General features: G+C 33.1%; 2 protein-coding genes across 4 annotated transcripts in view; one reads left to right on the top strand and one right to left on the bottom strand.

The window, feature by feature from the left end:
• Positions 1-3104: 3104 nt before the first annotated feature.
• LOC138141443 (retinol dehydrogenase 11-like) lies at positions 3105-4446 on the top strand. Its single transcript, XM_069062149.1, has 3 exons — positions 3105-3609; positions 3661-4176; positions 4230-4446. The coding sequence occupies exons 1-3, from the start codon at positions 3334-3336 to the stop codon at positions 4395-4397; spliced, it is 960 nt and encodes a 319-aa protein (XP_068918250.1). The 5' UTR covers positions 3105-3333; the 3' UTR covers positions 4398-4446.
• The window catches only part of Spred (Sprouty-related protein with EVH-1 domain), a 57775-nt gene continuing 42165 nt past the window's right edge, over positions 4440-20049 (bottom strand). For all 3 annotated transcript variants that reach the window (XM_069062145.1, XM_069062144.1, XM_069062143.1), the window contains exons 2-6: positions 19718-19925; positions 19493-19661; positions 6836-6909; positions 6621-6774; positions 4440-6569 (exon numbers count right to left, since the gene is read on the bottom strand). In XM_069062145.1, the coding sequence (XP_068918246.1) occupies positions 6046-6569; positions 6621-6774; positions 6836-6909; positions 19493-19661; positions 19718-19925 (1129 nt within the window). In that variant the 3' untranslated portion in view covers positions 4440-6045. The remainder of the gene's footprint in view (positions 6570-6620; positions 6775-6835; positions 6910-19492; positions 19662-19717; positions 19926-20049) is intronic.

Below are 20049 nucleotides of genomic sequence, written 5' to 3'. Positions count from 1 at the left end.
TGTTCGACACTGTCAGAATTTGAGAATTTTCTCCTATAATCTATTCCATCTTTAAAAAAACGATAGGTTGCCATGCTTTAATTTTGTTAAATTGGCAGTACTGAGGAAAGCAGTAGTTATATTTCATTTCATTTTGGTTGTAAATCTTTTGTAACTAAATTTGAAGTGCTATGTTGCAAGATGATTCTAAAACAAAAAGTAAATAAAGTTGTCAATAAATGTCATTTTGGCGTTTTTCCAATTTATTTTAAATTAGACAACACAAAGTAACAATTTAAAGGGTTTACTACAAGTGCATAATGCCAAAAGTTGTGTTTGTCAAGACAAAACGTGGTGTGTTGAAGGGCTAGACACATTTTAAACGAGATAGGCCCGATGTAAGTAATGATGCGATTATTAACTGACTGATGGATATCTTCAATGTGAGAACAATGAATTTGTATTCGATGAAATCCTGAACTGTATAACTAATTTATAGGTGGGAAGATCTATTATATATTGCATAATTACAAAAAAGGGTCTGGAGGATACTAGAACTACAAAAAGAGGAAAATCAGAAAAGTGGAACCATTTTTTAAAAGAGATCTGAACGAAATTATTCGTGGGCTAAACATTAGAAGATGATTCGGAATCTAATGATGGAGATAATTCTGAAGATGAAATAATGGAGGAGGTTAAAGTGTAGATGTCTTTTAAAAAAAGTGATTCCATTTTGGAGAACTTATCCGTTTTCTGCTTGTTAAACTAAAGCAAGCGTTCTTGAAACTCATTCAACGACTAAAGCCTCCACCAGATGTTTACATTTTGATTTGTCTTTATTTTCAATTGCTATTTTTAATAAAAAATGCTGGGTTCTCTATTAATCTCTTGTAATACAGTTTCAATCGATTCGCGAAAAAGCGGAACCTAAGTATGGCAACACTGTACCTTCAAAATTTTCAAAATTCCTAACCAAACTTTTATTCAGATATACGGGATGAAATCTGTCAGATTGTCATGGCCAAGCATCGTTTTTTTAAAGTTGGAATACATTATATGTGAACGGATTTTGATAAATGTCACCATTTGTCAAAACGAAACGTCAAGCTAATTTTAAAGAATTTAAGCGATTTGGAACCTTTAAGGGGCTCATCGAACAAAAAAACGTTGTATTCAACTCGTTCGTGTGTCAACTGGGCTTTTTTGGCACTCGTGGGCCTTTAAAACGCTCGTTTCACTCGCGTTTTAAACTGGCCCACTCGTGCCAAAAAAACCCAATTTACACAAAAACTCGTCAAATAAACTATGTACTATTGTGTTATACAGGATGTCCCAAAAATAGCGGACTAACGGTACACTACGGTGTAGAAGAGACTACCGTAAACGTCAGAAAAATGTTTAAAAAATTCTATTGGACTTATTTACTGATTGGGTGGTCCTTGAAAGTGGCACTTAACAGGAAAATTATTTTGAAATATATGTATTAAATTGTCATGACAGCTACCTCTAATCGTACATATTATCACAAAGTACAGGATTACTCACTACCAATAACTAATCCTGCGCAATAGTGAATTTAGAAGCTTTGTAAATCGAAAAAAATATTTTAAATCCACTACGGTAACATTGCAAGGTAATGATGTACGAGTACATCTTTGTTTACATTGTATTACCGTTAATAATAAAAATAATAATAATTTATTTTTTTGTCTGAAAAATGTTTTCCATATTTTTTTCGTGTACATTTAAACATCCTGGATACGGTAGTAAGTAGTTAGTCCGCCATTTTTGGGACACCTGTATGTCTGTGTTATATTATGTGAATTTGGAACAGCTATATCTAAAAGATATGCTTTCTTTGGTTGTTTATTTAAAATAATAATGTCTGGTCTGTTATGCTTAATAACTATGAATGTCAGTTAAAACTTTCTGGTATATAACTATAAAGTGGTTGTGTATTCTTTAATAAATTACTACTACTATTTACTACATATTTAATCAGACTATTTAATAAATTCTACGTTTATAAAAAAAAACAGATTTTGCCTTGAATTTAACTTTACACCTTTTTGACACAAAAACACGAAAAAAAAAATGTAATACTTGACGTGTCAAGAATAATATATTATATTTACGAAGAGATTCACTATTTTGGGATATTATCTGCTTGCACAGCACAAAAACTAGGTATAGTAAATACATTTTTTAGTTTTTTCACTCTACACTTCCAAAGCAGTCAATTAGTGACAATAGAGTGAATAAAGAAGAGTTTATAACACAGAACACCTAATTTATATGGGTTTATAATCCCATACTGTGGGAGCAAGGAGCCCTCTGACAAATCGGCTACGGTCTCAGAAGTTTGTAGTTTGTGAACTCTCTGGATGGAAAACATTTTCAAAAATACCAATGATTTATTTCTATTTTAAAACCTGGTGTAAAAGTACCTACCTAAACCAAAAATATATTTATTCATGGAACCACATCATCGTTGCTTCACTGATTGTAGCTTTTCCAGTGATCAGATTGTAGCAATTCAACTCAGTTATTGCATAAATTTTGGTTTAAAGGTATAAAAAAATAATTAACTAGTTAGCCTTCATGTGACGATTTCTTGGAAAGGGGTGTGGTTGTACTACGTCGGTCAAAATTTTAAATGGTATTTGCATAAAATAGATTTTTTAATAATTGTTATTAATTCTATGGAGAAGTTCTAAGCGATAATCTGAGAGATTAGGGAAAACATTTGCAGTGAATACTCTGATGTAATTTTAACAGACATCAGGAAACACACAATTTAAAAATATAGTAAACAGCCTCTTTATCTCAGAAATTCATTTTCACTCTTGCATCAGGTTGCATTAAGATATTTCATTCGTTTACATCAATTAAAGATAGCATTACATTTCTTTTCTCTCTATTTCTATCATAGCTCACTCGTTTGCTTTCCAGAGTCTTATGCTGTGGTCTTATGTCTCCTAAATACTGAACAGGAACAGTCCTTTCTCCACATTAGTCCTTTTCCTTCCATTCAAAATTGCACACTTTTCAAAAAGTGCGAAATATTTTTACTTATTTAAAAAAATGTTTTTTGTTGTTATTATAGCCACCGCCAATCAGAGATACTGTAATAATCAGAGGGATTTACGTAATATGCAATATGTAGCATGTAGCTGTAGTTAGGTTATGATATTGTTACGATCATACGATAAAAAAACAATGTAAACAAACAATGTGTAAATGAGTTATGAATGACTCTAATGTGTACTGTATTATTCTAAGCAATGATTTGCAATTAATTAAATTGTTCATATTCAACTAGGGAGTGAACATTTTTGTTATTTTGGCGTCATTATGATGTATAATCTAGTTATTTGTTTAATCCCGGCAGTTTTAGTGTTAATAGGTATTAGAAAATTGCGAGTACGGTCATGGGGCTATTGCGAAAATGCTGTAAGTTTAAATAACAAAGTGGCAATAGTAACAGGAGCCAACAGTGGCATTGGATATCAGATAGCCAAAGCACTAGCATTAAAGGATGCTCACATAATTCTTGCTTGCAGAAATATTGACATGGCCAAAAAAACTATTTTAAAGATTGAGAAACAACTCAAAAAAAGTGTGAAAATGGTATTTTATACATCAAATTTCTTTGATAATATTAATAATTTTTTTTTATAGACTGCAATGGAACTTGATTTAGCTTGTCTAAAATCTGTCAAACAGTTTGCTTTCAATGTTCAGCAACTTTATCCGGAGATACATCTGTTAATTAACAATGCTGGTGTAGCTTATCCAAAAAATCAATTACATTTTACAGAGGATGGTTTTGAAATTCATTTTGGTGTTAACCACCTTGGTCATTTTTACCTGACTAATTTATTGTTAGGTACATTAAAAAAGTCTTCACCAAGCAGAATAATAGTAATTAGTTCTTCTCTGCATGAAAAGGGAAAAATTGATGTTAATAATTTAGAAGTTAACCAACAAATAAGCTCAAATTTTTATGCCAACTCAAAATTAGCAAACATATACTTTTGTAAAGAATTATTAAAAAGGACTCGAAACACTGGAATCAGCATATATGCAGTTTGCCCCGGTTGGGTTTACACATCATTATTTCGACATTCTATATGTTGGTACCATTATATTCTAGTTGCTCCGATAGCCTACTTTTTCATGAGATCTCCAAAACAGGTATTGTTTTAATTTATTATCTGTTGGTTATGAAAAAAAATAATGTATTTAAGGGGTCCCAAACAGCTATATACTGTGCCACAGAACCAGCTTTGGAACGACAGTCTGGATTATTATACAGAAACTGTAGTCAATACATATCTAAAGTCACATTTGATGATAATGTTGCTCTAAAACTTTGGAATGAATCTGAACGTCTAATTAATGAAAAGATGAAATAAATAATGTAGAAGAAATGTTTCAGTTAAAATAAAGCAATGATGTTAGTAACATATTTTTTATTATTATTCTTATATATTTAAAATATCATTCACACAATTCAGTTTCAATACAAGCCATCATACTTATAACATATATACAAATATTACACTGACCATTTAAAAACTATGTAATCAAGTACTACTTGATTGCACATTTCACAACAAAGTGAATTTGTATGTGTAAAACATTACAATCAAATTTAATTGATTCCAACATTTTACAATTTTATGAACAACATATTCACAGAGCAACTACAAATTTGAGAAACATTATAAAAACAATGTTTTGTTCAACTTGGATGTAAGAATAATATATCATGTATAATAAATAAGAATTATCTAAGAAGTTAAGACAGTTTGTCTTATATTGTACAATTTAAGTGTGTAATAATAAATATGCGTATTTAAGTATATTTTATATTTGTAAAAATGAGCAGCACCCACCCTGAGCCCTTGGGTAAGTGGAGTCAATTTTACAATGAAATCAATTACACTTTTGAATAACATACATACAAGTTGCTTGTAAAGTTGTTGTTAACTTTAAAATATATCTTTTTACATAATAGACAAATCGTCATAAATTTTGAGGAACAATTCATAACGACTTGTATTACACTTTTTGCGTTATATTGGGACCCTGGACACATTTAACGTTAAATATATTACACATTATTGAAAAAATCTTAAAATTTAATAAAAATTCAAGAGAATGAAAACGTTATTAGGTATATCTTCTTATAATTTGAAAACAAGCTTTAAACAAGTAGTGTTACTTAAAACTTCTTTAATGCTTGTTCTTACTTTGTATTGTAATATTCGTCATTTTGTTGACGATATTATTATCTATGATATAAAACATTCATTTCTTTTAGTGATATTTGATAGATGGAAGATGTTTCTCATCTTTTCATCATGATTTTTTGTTTTGTTAAATTATATATTGTCATTACTATGATGCCATTATTTACTAACTATTAGCATGTCAAATCGGCAGTACATAGTACAATCTAGTACCATCCATGTTAAGAATCGACCATTCACAGGGTACACAGATTGGCGTTAAGTTCGATTAACAATTTTCAAATAACATGGAAATTCATAAAGTGACATTAAAATGAACAGAAATAACACTGTAGAAATACACAAGGCCACAACATAATTTGGACATAAATGCAAAATGACCATATCCTAAAACAAGTTAAACAATATCAGGTTAAAAAAGTGTTCAATAGAGAATAATCAGAACAATTAAAAAATGTATAAACGAACAGTCTTGTTACATTACATTAAGTGTGGAGACACTTAGTTCATTTCCAGTGTTCACAACCTTTCTTGTTGAGCACTAAACTGTTTATTAAACGTCACTCCTTACTTTACGATATCAATTTTAAAGCTACTAATAAAAAAACATGTACTTCTCCAAGCAAAATAAAACATGATTCGTCTAATACTATGAAATGCTTATATTAAATCACAGACATTTTTAATCTATATAATATGAAATCTGGATATTAAATAAATAAAGAAAATTCCATATAAAAAATAAATTTGTATGCTTAAAGAGCAAGTTACTGTAAAACTAATATCGTAAAATATAATGTGTTTTGGATCACATGCTGTGCCTGCCTCCGCACATACCACATCTGATACCACACCAATGACATATTTTTAGCGGAGGATAAAGCCAAAGACACGGTACGAGTATAGATAAAACCGTCAAACATATCCACCTTTTCGAACAGTTCTCTTCATTTGTACAGTCACACGGATGCTGCGCAAAGTCTCCTTCTGCATCTGCCGCACAATGATAACATATACACTGCGCACATCCGATGCAAGTGATCGTATTTATTGATGTTTTTATGCAGTCCGGTGCGTATTCGCATGAACCTTTCGGATTTTTATCTTCAAAATATAATTCATGGCAATGTCTACATCGAATTTGGGTCTTTGGCGGCTTTTTCGGTTTGGCTTTTAATGGCAGAGGAGGTTGTTGTTGCGCTAGTTCGGGACTGCACTTTTTAAAACTTGAACTGGATTCGCGTCTACCAACAGACACTTTGTGCTGTTCCTCCACTACCGGATAAATATATTCGTGAACTGCCGTCAATTGCACGTACGAGTAGTTCTCTCCTGCGAAAAACACTAGTTAATATCGGTGCGGTCTCTTTTACCGATTGTTACCTTTATCACCCTTGATCGGATCGTAAGTTGGTTGCCGAGGTTCGAGAGGTTTGTCCCGTCCTATGTAGTTGACCCTTTGTAAATGTTCCGTGCCTTTAGAGCTTGAATCACTGGAACTGCGAGAATCTTTGGGTTCGTGTGGAAGATTCAAGGTCTGTCAAATGCAAATAAATGTTTCAGTAAAAGGCACTAATAATTAGAAATGCATTTTATACCATAAAGACGTCGTCATCGCCCACATCTTTTGGAAATTTTTGTAGCAATGATGAAGGAGAAGTTTCGGCAAAACCTAAATAAAAAAATTACAATTACTACTAAAATGTACAACACACATATGAATCAATGACTTACATAGACTTGAGACAAACTAAACATAAGTTCGACATACTGTATACGAAAATTTTAAAATGTGGATCATAGAAAATCCATCATATGATACTAAGTACAATTGAAGGTTTTTATTTAGAAAAACAGTCAAAAATGCCCTATTTCGTTGATATGATTCACCGAAGTGCTAGATTTTTGCAAACGCATTACCTACCCCTGGAATGAGGCTGGTCGTGGACAAACTGAATCGTCAGCCAGTGTGGCCCACTCCCGTACTACAGAAACATGTGTAAAACATCAAACTGACATTTTTAGACTATGGTTGTTTTTGTAAGAAACCCTTCAGTTGTTACCACTTTACCTTAACCATCTTTCACAGGGTACGATGTTTTGCCGTGGTTGTCTATAAACCGTGGCCTTACATAAAAAGTTGCTACCAAAATATGTGTAAATGACAACTCTAATTTTTTATTTACTTTAACTTTTAACTTACTCTTTAAGAAATTACTGCAATTACATCTACATGCTCTAGATAAGTATTGCTGCGTTTTATATACAGGATGTATCAAAACGACCGCACCAACTACTTGTAATCCTACAAAGTAGAGTGAGAGGAACGTGAAAAAAATAATACAAATGTCCTCCTGATGCTTTTTTGTTTTTTCATATTGCAATTGAATGAATACTCTGTCTAATTGGAACAAAAAATTCTTTTTTCAAGCACGTTTTTGGTTAAAATTATCTAAAATTATCTATCTAATACGCTGTAACTTTTAATTGAATCAGGGAAAGACTTAAAAAAAAATTATGTTGTTCTCACTGTATTATTCTGTGCAACTGCTAGCAGTTGGTACGTTCGTTTTGAATCACCCTGTATAAAAAAAATCATGTTCATACGACGTTTTTCATAGTTGACATTTCAACAAATTTGTCCCCAAAGTACAACTTACATGCTCGTATTTCAATATTGTAAAATTTACACTAGGGAGTGGACGGATATTAATAGGTATGTATTGGTAAAAAAAATCCGTTGTTACCTATGTTGCTTAGATAATAGCAAATAAATATTTATCAATGGCAATTTTGTAAAATTTAACTTGTCTTGCGTTTATTTAATAGAAATGACGTTTGTTTTCGAAACTGTTATTTGACAAACATTTGTCTTTGTAATTGGACCAACATGTTTTACGTTTATGTATAGGAATTTATTTTTTTACACAGGAAAATAATTACAATATATTTTTTTTGCCGTGATTGTTTGAAATATTTGAATGGAGATTTAACTAAATGCATAAAGTAAGTAATGACTTTGTTATTGGATATATACTTGTATATCAACTACATTTTAGATATCCTACGGTCATGAAAAACAAAAATCATTTCGCATTCAATTTTTCGAGATCAACTAGCAATTACAAAATAGTTATTGTGTATCAAGGCCCAAGCAGTGCATCTTTTTCGTCCCAGTCTGGGTTTTCTAGTCGAGGCGCAACCGAGAGTTGAAAACAGGCGAGGACAAAAGGCACTTTTTGGCCGAGGTGCACACGTTTTTCCTTTTCGTTTAGGGAAAAATTTTGAAGAACATGAATTAACTGTAAATTTTGAGTTTATCTTTGACAGATGTCAAGTTAGGTTATATAAACTGACAAATATACATTTTCCCTACTACTAACATTACATTTTCCGAATTGAAAGTAATTTTTCGTGGAATTTTATTTTTTCAAAATTTGCTGACAATTTATACCTTGCGAGATTTGTTTTCATGATCGAATGGTGTCTTAATTTTTTGATTATCGGATAAAATAGTGGGTATTTCACGAGTGATAATGAGTCCGGCGGAATTGAAAATGCAACCCACAATACATTTTCAAAGTTAACGTGGCTATTTTAAATATTGTATTGCTTTTAATTTTTTAATTTAGAGTCCATTTACCGTAGGACTCTATATCGTATTGTTTTAAAATAAAATTATGAATCCACGATGTCTTGGCTTTCAATAATTTTATTTGTATATTGTATTTTATGTGTATACAGGTGTTCCAAAAATAGCTAACTAATGGCGCACTACGGTGTAGAAGAGATTACCGTAAACGTGAGAAAAATGTTAAAAACATTCTCTTGGACTTATTTGCTGATTTGGGGGTCTTTGAAAGTGGCATTAATTTATTAATTATTTCGAAATATATGTATTAAATTGTCATGAAAACTACCTCGAATCGTACATATTATCACAAAGTACAAGATCATTCACTATCAATATCTTATCCTGCATAATAGAGAATTTAGAAGCTTTGGAAATCGCAAAAATGATCTTAACTCCACTACGACAACATTGCAAGGTAGTGATGTATATCTTTGGTTACGTTGTATTATTCTTAATTGCAATAATTGATTTATTTGTGATACCACCATGGGAGTCAAAATTAAATGAGTTTGGTGTCAGTGTTTTATTTTTATTTATAAAGGGTGTTTTTTTTTACATTTGCGTCGAAGTTGGCGTTGAAGAGTCGATTATGAACGCACCACAATGTTGTGTCACTAATGTCAACTTGTATGAAATCAATTGGAATTTTCAATTTGTGTCAAATAAAATAGTTTTTTTTGTTCGACACTGTCAGAATTTGAGAATTTTCCCCTGTGTAAACGGATTTTGATAAATGTCACAACTTGTCAGAACGAAACGTCAAGCTAATTTTAAAAATTTTAAGCGATTTCGAGCCTTTAAGGGGCTCGTCGAACAAGAAAACGTATTCAACTCGTTCGTGTGTAAATTGGGCCTTTTTTGACACTCGTGCGCCTTTCACTCGCGTTTTAAAATGACCCACTCATGCCAAAAAAAGCCCAAATTACACATGAACTCGTTAAATTAATAAATTACTATTTTCACAAGAACAGAAAATTTTCGTAGTCGAATCGTATTTTCGTAACGGGCATCTCATTGATGGTGAGTGGCAATATTCAATTAAAGCCTTCTTCGAAGAATTTCGCCGACAATTTCCCGATTTCGTGTTAACCTATAACACTTTTCGTCATAATTTAACGCAATGGATTCAAGTCTTTCGCGAAACTAGATCGGTTGATCGTTGATCGGAAAAAGGGTAGTCGCCCTACAAAACGAACAGAGGAAGCAATTACGAACGTGAGACAAGTCATGGAAGAAGTCCCACCAACTTCTGTCCGTCGGCTCTCACAACAAGTTCAATTGTCAACTAGCACTTGTCACAACATTTTGAAAAAGGATATCCATCTGTATCCCTATCGTCTGCACGCGGTACTGCCATTGCTGAACTGGGGTTTCTTCTCTAACGAATCTTGATTCTACTTGGACGGTTGTATCAACTCACAAAATTTTTTGATCGACGAGTCATCAGCCGAAATACAGCCATAAGTTACCCTTCAAGATCCTGCGACCTCACTCCGTGTAAACTCTTTTTGTGGCCGTATTTAAAGAACTCGATTTTCGTGAGTTGCGTGAGACAGTAGTTGCGAAAATTGATGGCATTAATAATAATCTACAAATGTTGGCTAATGTCAGCACCGCAATTGTTCGAAGAGTTCGCAAATGCCTTGAAGTTGATGGAACGAGAACATTTTTAGTTATTTATGTGACGAGCTTAGTAAATTAATCTTTACGGGCGCGCTAGCACTTGTTGGACGAGTGACGTAAGGAACGAGTCTCCATAAGCCAGGAAGCCCAGTAAAGATTAATTGCTAAGCGAGTTGCATACAAACTTTTATTTCCACCTTTTATTTCAGCCTTTAAATTTGGTTTTTTTAATTGTTATTTATGTTTATAAAAATTTTGTAATGAAAGGCGGTGGGGCAATTATACCTACGTCGTCATGGTGTTGAGATAAACAACAAAAATACTGTCAAAAGTTTTGTGACATTTGTTGCAAAAAGAAAGAATGGCTTTAATGCCCCATGAAGACTTTGAAGGCGATTTTCTTGAAATGCAAGAAAGTAACCACGGAATTAGCAACGCTGCAAGTGCGGTTCTCTACTGATTCGATCCCAGGAGTGATATGAAAATGACTTTTGAAACGGATCAAAATACATTATTAACGTATGTAATTGCAACAATTGATAGTTAAATTTGTTTGTGTTTGTAATAAACTTAAAAAAATCATTTAACTAGTTTTGATTATTTATTTTTTGATGAGCCTTGTAAAGTCTTTACAGGTCTCTTCTACGTGCCTGTTAAATATTACAGGGCTGTGCCTGTAATTACCCATTTACTTAGTTACCACAAATGCCTATAAAGTGTCATTTATTTAGAAGGTGGAAATAATAGTTATTTACATAATTAGTGGGATAAAAGCAATATTACAGGACTCGAGTGTGAAGATTGCAGATGACGAGGGCGTTAGCCCGAGTTCATCTGTAACACACGAGTTTCCTGTAATATGCTTTAGCCCACGTGTTATGTACATTTTATCTACGGCTGCGAATTATTAATAAAAAAAAATCCATTTTTGGCAAAAACGTCAAATTTGACATTTACAAAAATATATTTTGATAATTGTTAAATGTCAGTTTCAATCGTTTTAATTCAAAATCAAAGCAACAAGATTGAAGCAATTTGCTCAATACCAGGACAACTAGCTAATTCTGTTTGTAAACAAAGCGTTGTTTTTAATTTTTCACAATTGAGAGCCGGGTCGTTTACGTCTTATCGCGGCTCTCGGAAGTGAAGTGACTTCGAAAAATGTACATTGGGGTTACCCCGACGTCAAGTGAGAAAAGTACCAGAACTTGGAACGGAAACGTGTGTGATCCTGTTTCGAGTACGACCTGGAGTGCAAGAGACGAGCGTCTCTGGAGGTGTCACTGCAGTTTGCGTCGTTTTTCCAGTATGGCGTGTATTACAAAGTGGTCTCTTGTGCGAGCAACCCAAAAGAGAATAGTAGATGATATGGTAATTGTTCACTTTAACTACTTCTGGAATTTTCGCGTTTTTTCTGGCTAGACAGCCTCAGGACGTCCTCCTACATCGTTTCCCACCAGTCAAACCTTGTGCAAATGAAAATTTTCCTTACCCTTTAGTTATACTAAGACTTGGCGCGACCTTGAAACACAACAAGAGAGAAAAAAACGCATTTGCACAAGGTTTGAATGGTGGAACACGATCTAGGAGGACGCCCTGAGGCTGTCTAGCCAGAAAAAACGCGAAAATTCCAGAAGTAGTTAAAGTGAACAATTACCGATGATATCATCAAAAGTGGAAGTGAGCCTTTTTGTGCCAAGCCCAGAGATTGAAGACCGAAACAAAGTCGATGCCGGCAACTGGGTGAACAAAATGCAAGAACTGTGTTATGTATTTACAATAAGTACCTAGCTTTTCTTTTGTATTGTTTGTTGTCTTTCAATAAACTTTGTCTGTTTGCTTCTAAATAAAAATACGTTACGTAATGAAACCAGTGCGGTAATGAACTACATTACGCAACTCAAATGACTATAAATGAATGCGGTTATAAGGTCTTATCCAAGCAGCCGTAGATAAAATATTATAAACGGTCGAAAACCGCGCCTTTATGTATCTCCATAGAGACGGTTAAACTGTCATTTTTTTTTCTGGTGCCCAATTCTTGAATCGATGGAATTAATTCTCATTGGAAAAATAGGCAAATTTTCTCATGAGAAATGCAAAAGTGTATTCTGGACTTATGTCAAGACGGATTGTTTCACTAGTAATCCGGAGAATTATTTCACCTAGTGTTTATTATGGGAAAATAATTTTTTCGCGAGAAATTCGACTGTCAAATGTGAGACACTTTTGTTAATACATATTTTTTTTATAATGGTGTTTGTAAAAGAAAAAAATGGAAGAGCACAATAGCTATTTGTGTATTAAGAGCGCAAAGTGATACATTGTCGATTGAGAGATTGTTTTTCTCGAAATCGACAATGTACATTTGCGCTCGCAACACACACAACATTTTTTCTACAATCGCTACTATGCCTACTACATATTATTTTATTTGGACCAAATCAATGTACCTTTTTAATATCAGAAACTAATTATTCACAATATTGACATTAAAAGTACAATAATTACTGTTTTTGAAAAGTAATCCATGCTCTGGAAGTATGCATTCTGGCTCTTTTGCTGCACTTACAATTTCGGGAGGTGTACACCAAAACGCTTCCTCAACAGTTTCCCTTCCTTCTACAGGCTTTTGAGCAATGCTTTTTGTAAAAACACAAAGAACACCGACACAAGCTGACACAACAATTCTTTCTGTTTATTCTTTGTCACTAGTTACAATAATCACTGGACATTTGATTTTAACAAAAAATTCGAAGAGCGAGCGTTTTGTACATTTTTTCGCGCGTGGGCGACAAAGTGACAGTCCTCGGAAAACGTCAACTTTGCGTTGTCAAACGCAAGCGCAAAGACCTACTTTCTACATTGACTGTAGAAAAAGACTTTATCCGAAATTAGACCCGTTTGATCCAAATTGTCAACATATTGCATTTTTAAATTCTCATGTAAAATCATTTGCCAAACAGTTCAAGAATACAGATATGAGAACATTTTAAATTCCACTGGGAATTCATTTATGGGAAAACATTCTCAAACGAATATTTTCCAGTGATTTCAAAAATTGGGCCCCTGAGCGGAGTAGTAGTACTTCAAGTCCCAGGAGTAGAAGTGACCCACAGGCAACTCGACCGGGTCAAATGTAAGGTCATTTGAGGTATTTGTCACGATTTATTTATCAATTACAGGAAATATGTAATAAATAAATTATCCCCATTAAGATAAAGCCTCTAAAAAAGCGAAATAACGAAATTATTATTCAATATTTAACCGATTCGACTGTGGTTAAAGACGACCCGCCCCTTGTGGGCGCTGGGCGTATCCATGGATGTCAGATCAGATGTCAAACAAATGTCAAAAATAGCGCAAGATTGCCCTTCAGTGTTAATAGGTAAACAGTTGTAAGTTGTAATCGTTTGCTATTTACCTTCTGATAACGTTTGTTGTATTTAGCGAACATCTGAAGTAAGTGTGTACTGTTATTAAACGAAATGCACGGCGAGCGACGGTTCCAAAATTGATGCAGATCGCAGCAAACTCAATGTAGATCTAATCCGACCACGGTCCCGGGCGAACAGTGTATGATTTCTACATAATCGCTCCTGATGTAAAGTTTCTGGCTATATAGGTAAAATTTCTGAGTTCGCTAGAGGAAGAATTATACAGGGTTGCAATTACGTACGGAACCGCCTTCGTCCTGCTAAAATGGTTTAAGCTAGAACCCTGTAATTTTAAATAGGCTTAGGACTCACTGGAAGCTACTTTTCAAGTGTTTTAAAATATATGCAGTGTTGGTGGATTTTTGATTTTGAAACAGATTATGTATATTTATCTTTTACTAGCCGGTGGCACAGTAATTCTGCACGATTGTGATCCAGTGATCAGGTTTGCAATTATTTTCTTCATTACTTCCAGAATTTCTAAATAGTAATTTTATGTTCGTTTTACTTCAAATAACGTACGGCAAAATGGCTTTGATTTTCCTCTCATTTCCATGGATACAACAAAAATGAAATATTTGCAGATTATTGGGATCATATAATTATATGTTTTTTGTTCGATACTGTCAGAATTTGAGAAATTTCTCCTGTGTGAACGAATTTTGATAAATGTCAAAACGAAACGTCAAGCTAGTTTTAAAGATTTTAAGCAATTTGGAGCCTTTAAGAGACTCGTCGAACAAAAAAAATATTTTTTGTACTCATAGCCTTGAAAGCAACGCTTCCAACATCCCACGCTCGCTCCGAAACGAGTGCTTCCCGGTCGACTCGAATGTAAACATTGCAAAAAACACTGACCCTTTGAGGCATTCAAAAAAAAATCTGTCTTGACAATAAAATACAATTTCCCTGGGTTTTCCTCCATTAAAAAATTACGGAAAGATTTATAATCGTTGAAAATTGTTCCTACAAAATTCACAAATTATTGCAAAAATTGAAATATCAAGTGAAGCAATTGTTTCCAATAAACCAAAGATCACTGCCTACTTGGTTTTATGTTCGTTTATGTTTAATGTATTAAAACAAAAAAATTTTATTTAATTTTCGTACAAAAAATATTGTACGAACCACTTGCGTGAAGACATCTTCCGTTCATTCGTGCATTAATTAAAGGCACTCGCCCCTTCGTCGCTCGTGCTTTAAAAAATGCGCTCATGCGGGAACATCATCTTCCCGCACTTGGTTCGTAAATAACTATTTTTATTCACAAGTCTTCAAAAAACAAAGCCAACTTGATTGTTTTAACATGGGAACATGGGTTAAATGCAACATCCTTAAAATAGATATTTATTTTTTTTTTTTTTAGAATCAAATGATATAATAGGTTTGGTGATTTCTTCGATAGAATCTTAGAAAAAATGTTTTTAAATAAATCTGACACATTCCTATTGTTCAAATATTACATATTTGCTATCTTTTATTAAATTTTCGTTGCTTCGTTTAGTTTTGTCATTTTAGTTTCATTGAAAGCATTTATTGCAAGGTGTGTGAAACGATATCAAATTTCAAGAGCACAAAACTTAAAAAGCTTAATTGCCCGATTAGCTTTTCTCCATTTTTACGACACTCAACCGCAACAGACTGTAAAATAGTTTACCCGCTAGACCCCTTGCAAAAAACTTCATCTCCAGTAACCATTCTCAACATCTGATCGGGATTACTTTTATTGGGGTTTACAGCAGTGCTATTATAAAGTACCTACTCACGGAGTCAAAGCCATATTCGCACTCTATTTCGTACTTTACTGAACTTATGTACCCAACAACCCAACTATACTTGGGCCAACCAACAGATATAGTAATAAAAAAAAAAGGGGATGTGGCCTGGTTGCGTAGAACGATATACGCCGAAGCCTGTTTCATAATGAAGCATTTTCTCTGCCATTTGACATTCTTATAAGAATCCCATATAGTTGATGGACTGAGAAAAATGTTGCATTCATTGACGTGCACATCTCCATTCTCGCACACTTTATTATTTTTCTTTCATATTGTAAGAATAGTGTAAATATTGATTTTTGTATGAACCTTTTTACTAATCATTTTTACTAATTTATTTATTGACAATTTGATACATATACACTCGTAGCTATTATTAAACAGTACTACACAACAATACAGTTATTGAATTGGGCATTCATTTAAATTTATCCTCAAAATTGGAGTTGAAGAGTCGATTGTGAACGCACCACCTCGTGTTTCTGTTGTTTTCCTTGGTATTTTTCGGTTTATATTACAAAACAGTCTTTTTCAAGACTTTTGATTTCCTACTTGTTAGAAAGTGGTACGTATGCTGTTAAAAATTTGTTTAAGTTATTTTTCATATCATGGATAGGTAGTACTGTCGCGAGCAAAAAAAACTGGTCGTCAAAATCATGCTCATTTTTTTCTCATTTTCTTAACACTTTGTTGACATGGGCATAATCAGGCAGGGAAATTTTTTTAATTTGTGACAGTCTAACCAAACTTTCACATGACATTGACGACCAGAATTTTTTGCTCGCGACAGTAGGTACTCCTCTTATTTGCAAAATTTTAATATTCTCAATCAGTGTTTCAATGAGAAATGAAATAATCGAATTGCGACATTTTCTCTACAACTGTAGGTTTGGTTTTCTCCAATTTTTGACGGATTTTAAATGCTGCTTCGTTTACGAGTTTCCATTTTATTTTGCTTAAGTTTTAATGTTTTTCTAAGATTTTGTCGAACAAAGCACTAAACTTATTACATATAAGCTTTTTAATGATGTCCCATTTAACCCATGTTCCCATTTAAAAAAAAAATCAAGTTGGCTTTGTATTTTGAAAACTTATGGATATTTTTCTTTTTGTTTTTAATTTGATAAGTAGCTTAATGAGTCCTAAGTGCATTTAAAATTTCAGGGTTCTAGCGTAAACCGTTGTAGCAGGACGGAGCCGTTTCCATACATAATTGCAACCCTGTATATTATTATTGTAGGTTAGGTCTTACTAGTCTTACACTAGAGTATATAAGATAAAGTAACATAATATGTATTTATTATCTATTTTTCACTCTAGAAACATTTTGATAATTAACAATTTTATTTAAACACAAACAGTGCCAATTTTGACAATAAATTATTTTCATGTCACTTTTTTTTTGTAATGTAAGTTTGAAGAATTTTTTCCAATTTTTTCTCATGTACATTTAAACATCCTCGACGATAAGGTAGTAAGTAGTTAGTGCGCCAATTTTGGGACAAGCTGTTTGTGTATTTCATTTTTTTTTTTTTTTTGTATGGGTTTATTTAAAATATATACATAGAAGAGAAATGGAAGAAATACGCCCTGACAGCGCAACGCAGTCTATAAAGTGTCGGTGAGTGCTAAATGGTTGGCGAGGGAAAATTTCAACATTTGCCTTAAATTTTATTGTTAACCTTAGATGTTTGTTTGTTTTTATTTGAGGTTAATTAAAATTTTTAAGTAACATTTTTCTTTTCTCAAAAAATTGTTACGTAAAGCTAGTTTGACGCGATGCTAAATTTTGTAGAAAATTTGTTGTTCATTGGTCCTGATCGAGGGTCTCTCTCATTTTCTAACAAATTTTCTACAAAATTTAGCATCGTGTCAAACTAGCTTAAGGTACCAATTTTTTTCAATGATCATTTAGGTAGTAGGAAGGTCTATGAGAAAGCGAAGAAAAAAGTGGGGGGTTGTTGTCATTTAAAAAAAAATGGGGATGACGTCATTGAGCAAAAACCAATGAAGTCATTTAAACAAATTGCAGGTAACAGGATGGCATTTTTCGAAATAAAATCGACGTGTCCGAGCGATTTTCTTAAGAACATCACATGACACTATTATGAATTCTGTTCCCAACTTTATGTTCACACCGTATACTCGTAAAAAGAAATCATGTAGGATTTGTTACAAAGATTGTTAAGAGTACAGTTGGTTGCAAAAAAAAACGGAAACTGTCCAGAACGTCCAGAAACGGTTTTGCGAGTACTCGCATTTGCAAGCTTCGGCTGTAGTCTCGTCTCGTAAATCTAAAGGCGGTCTTACACCAAGACAACAATTGGCAACATGTTGCCTGTAACATTTTTTAGTAATGTTGCCGGTCATTACTAAAAAATGTTGCAGGCAACATGTTGCCAATTGTTGCCTTGGTGTAAGGCCGCCTTTACTCGCACTCGCAAACGTACCGTTTCCGGCCTAGTGAGATAAATAACTATAAACGTCAGCTTAAGTGATCGACTAACTGAATAAATTACTATACATATTTTAAGTAGTTTGTTCATTTCAGTTAAATTGGAAAAAGATTAGAGCAAATTAAGATTTTTATTGTTCATTTAAAATTTGGAATTTGTATATTTAAGATTTAAAAAAATAAGATAAATATTACTTCCGTTCGTTACATTAAATGCCTTTATTAACTTGAACCAATTAGTGGTGTCACTTAGTTAGTTCTCAACATTTGACGACACTTAACAGTAATTATTCAATTACTACAAAAAATGACCCACAAATAAGCGGAAATAATTAAAACTTTTAACATTACTCATTTGAAAATGGTTGTTCTCGTAATGAATCAAATGATCGTTTAAAATACTACACGTCAATAAATGTTACGCGTCTTTCATCAAGTAAAAATTCGTAGCCTCATGAAGTTTGTGTTCCATATTTAAGCTAGAATGTCTCTGTCTCACAAGACTTTAAAAAATGAACATTTACAGAAGTTAATTGGAATTTAAGTTAATCAAATTGTACTGCATCACATTAGTATCTAAAATAATAAGATGAACTTTAAATCTATAGATGAGAACTGAAGGAAGCAAATTAAAATAACACAACTTAGACTACTGATGCTGTAATCTACGTATCCATCGCTGGCATTTAAAAATATTTTGTATAAATGTGGTCCAAAATAATGTAAAACGATGTACAGTGATGGTATACTTGTTTTTATTAGAACCGGGGAGATCACAAAATTAAGGTGAGATTGTTTTTACATTTTTCCTTTTTTAAAATACGAAAATAATAAAATGAAAATGTTAGAAGAAATACGTACGTTTACATGAACGGAATGATTTATGATTTTATGACACTCACCATGTAGGAATCCCGTAGTAAGGAAGCAATGAAAAAGATGCAAATAGAGCAGATAAGAAATATTACTTACATTCTATATATTAAACTAGGATCAAGAAACCTTATATCGGTTTTAAAATCTGCAGCAAACTGCAGTTTTTTATTGTCTTTAAGAATATGAAGCGCGAAAAACAGCAAACATTAATTTGAAATTTTACACATCTCTTCCAAATTAGTTACATATTTTTATGTTTACGATAATGTCTTTTCATTGATTACATTCTGTTTTTAATTTTAATTATTACGAGTACTATTGTTAAAACTATCATTTTTATTTATACTTAGAGAATCAACTTTGTTTTTATGTGACCGTACCACACTGCCAATTCTTACGCACAAGTTGGAACCTTAAAATTAAAAAAAAAAAAAGCTTGGAGGTCCACTTACCGTCCAGCAGTTCCTCTACAGCAGTTCGTACTCCTTTATCAAATGCTCGAGCATCGGCAGCCGTTTGAAATGTGAGTCCAAATTTTTTGTCCCCGGTTTTCCAGTGATGAAAAGTTGGCATAACTTTGTTGTATTCAAAGTCTTTTTTGATGGTGCAGCTTAATACAATCTAGAAAGGAAATGAGTGTGCGATTTTTTCAAAAATCAATCACTGCTAATGCTTACCGACTGATCACTGATCCTTTTTCCGTAAATCAGATAATCATGTTTCGGTTTAGATGATGGATCAGGCCCAGGGGCGGTAGACGGGGAAGGCCGGGGCCTTTTCCTGACCGATACGTTACTGAGACCCCCTCCTCCCAACGGAACCCAGCCCCCCGAGCTGTCATCCCTTGACATCACCTGTGCACGCACGCGCACCAAGTAATTGCCACTACAAAAAAAAAATATATTTTAGAAACATACCCAAAAAGTCCAGCAAAATGGTAAATAACAATGGTTTCAATTTAAAATTAAGTTAATTTAATGAAACCAAAGTTAACGAATTTTGTTCTATT

The sequence above is a fragment of the Tenebrio molitor genome, chromosome 1 (assembly GCF_963966145.1).
Source record: "Tenebrio molitor chromosome 1, icTenMoli1.1, whole genome shotgun sequence".
NCBI lineage: Eukaryota > Metazoa > Arthropoda > Insecta > Coleoptera > Tenebrionidae > Tenebrio > Tenebrio molitor.
Note: the sequence above shows the minus strand (reverse complement) of the source record. Positions and strands in the feature narration are given on the sequence as shown.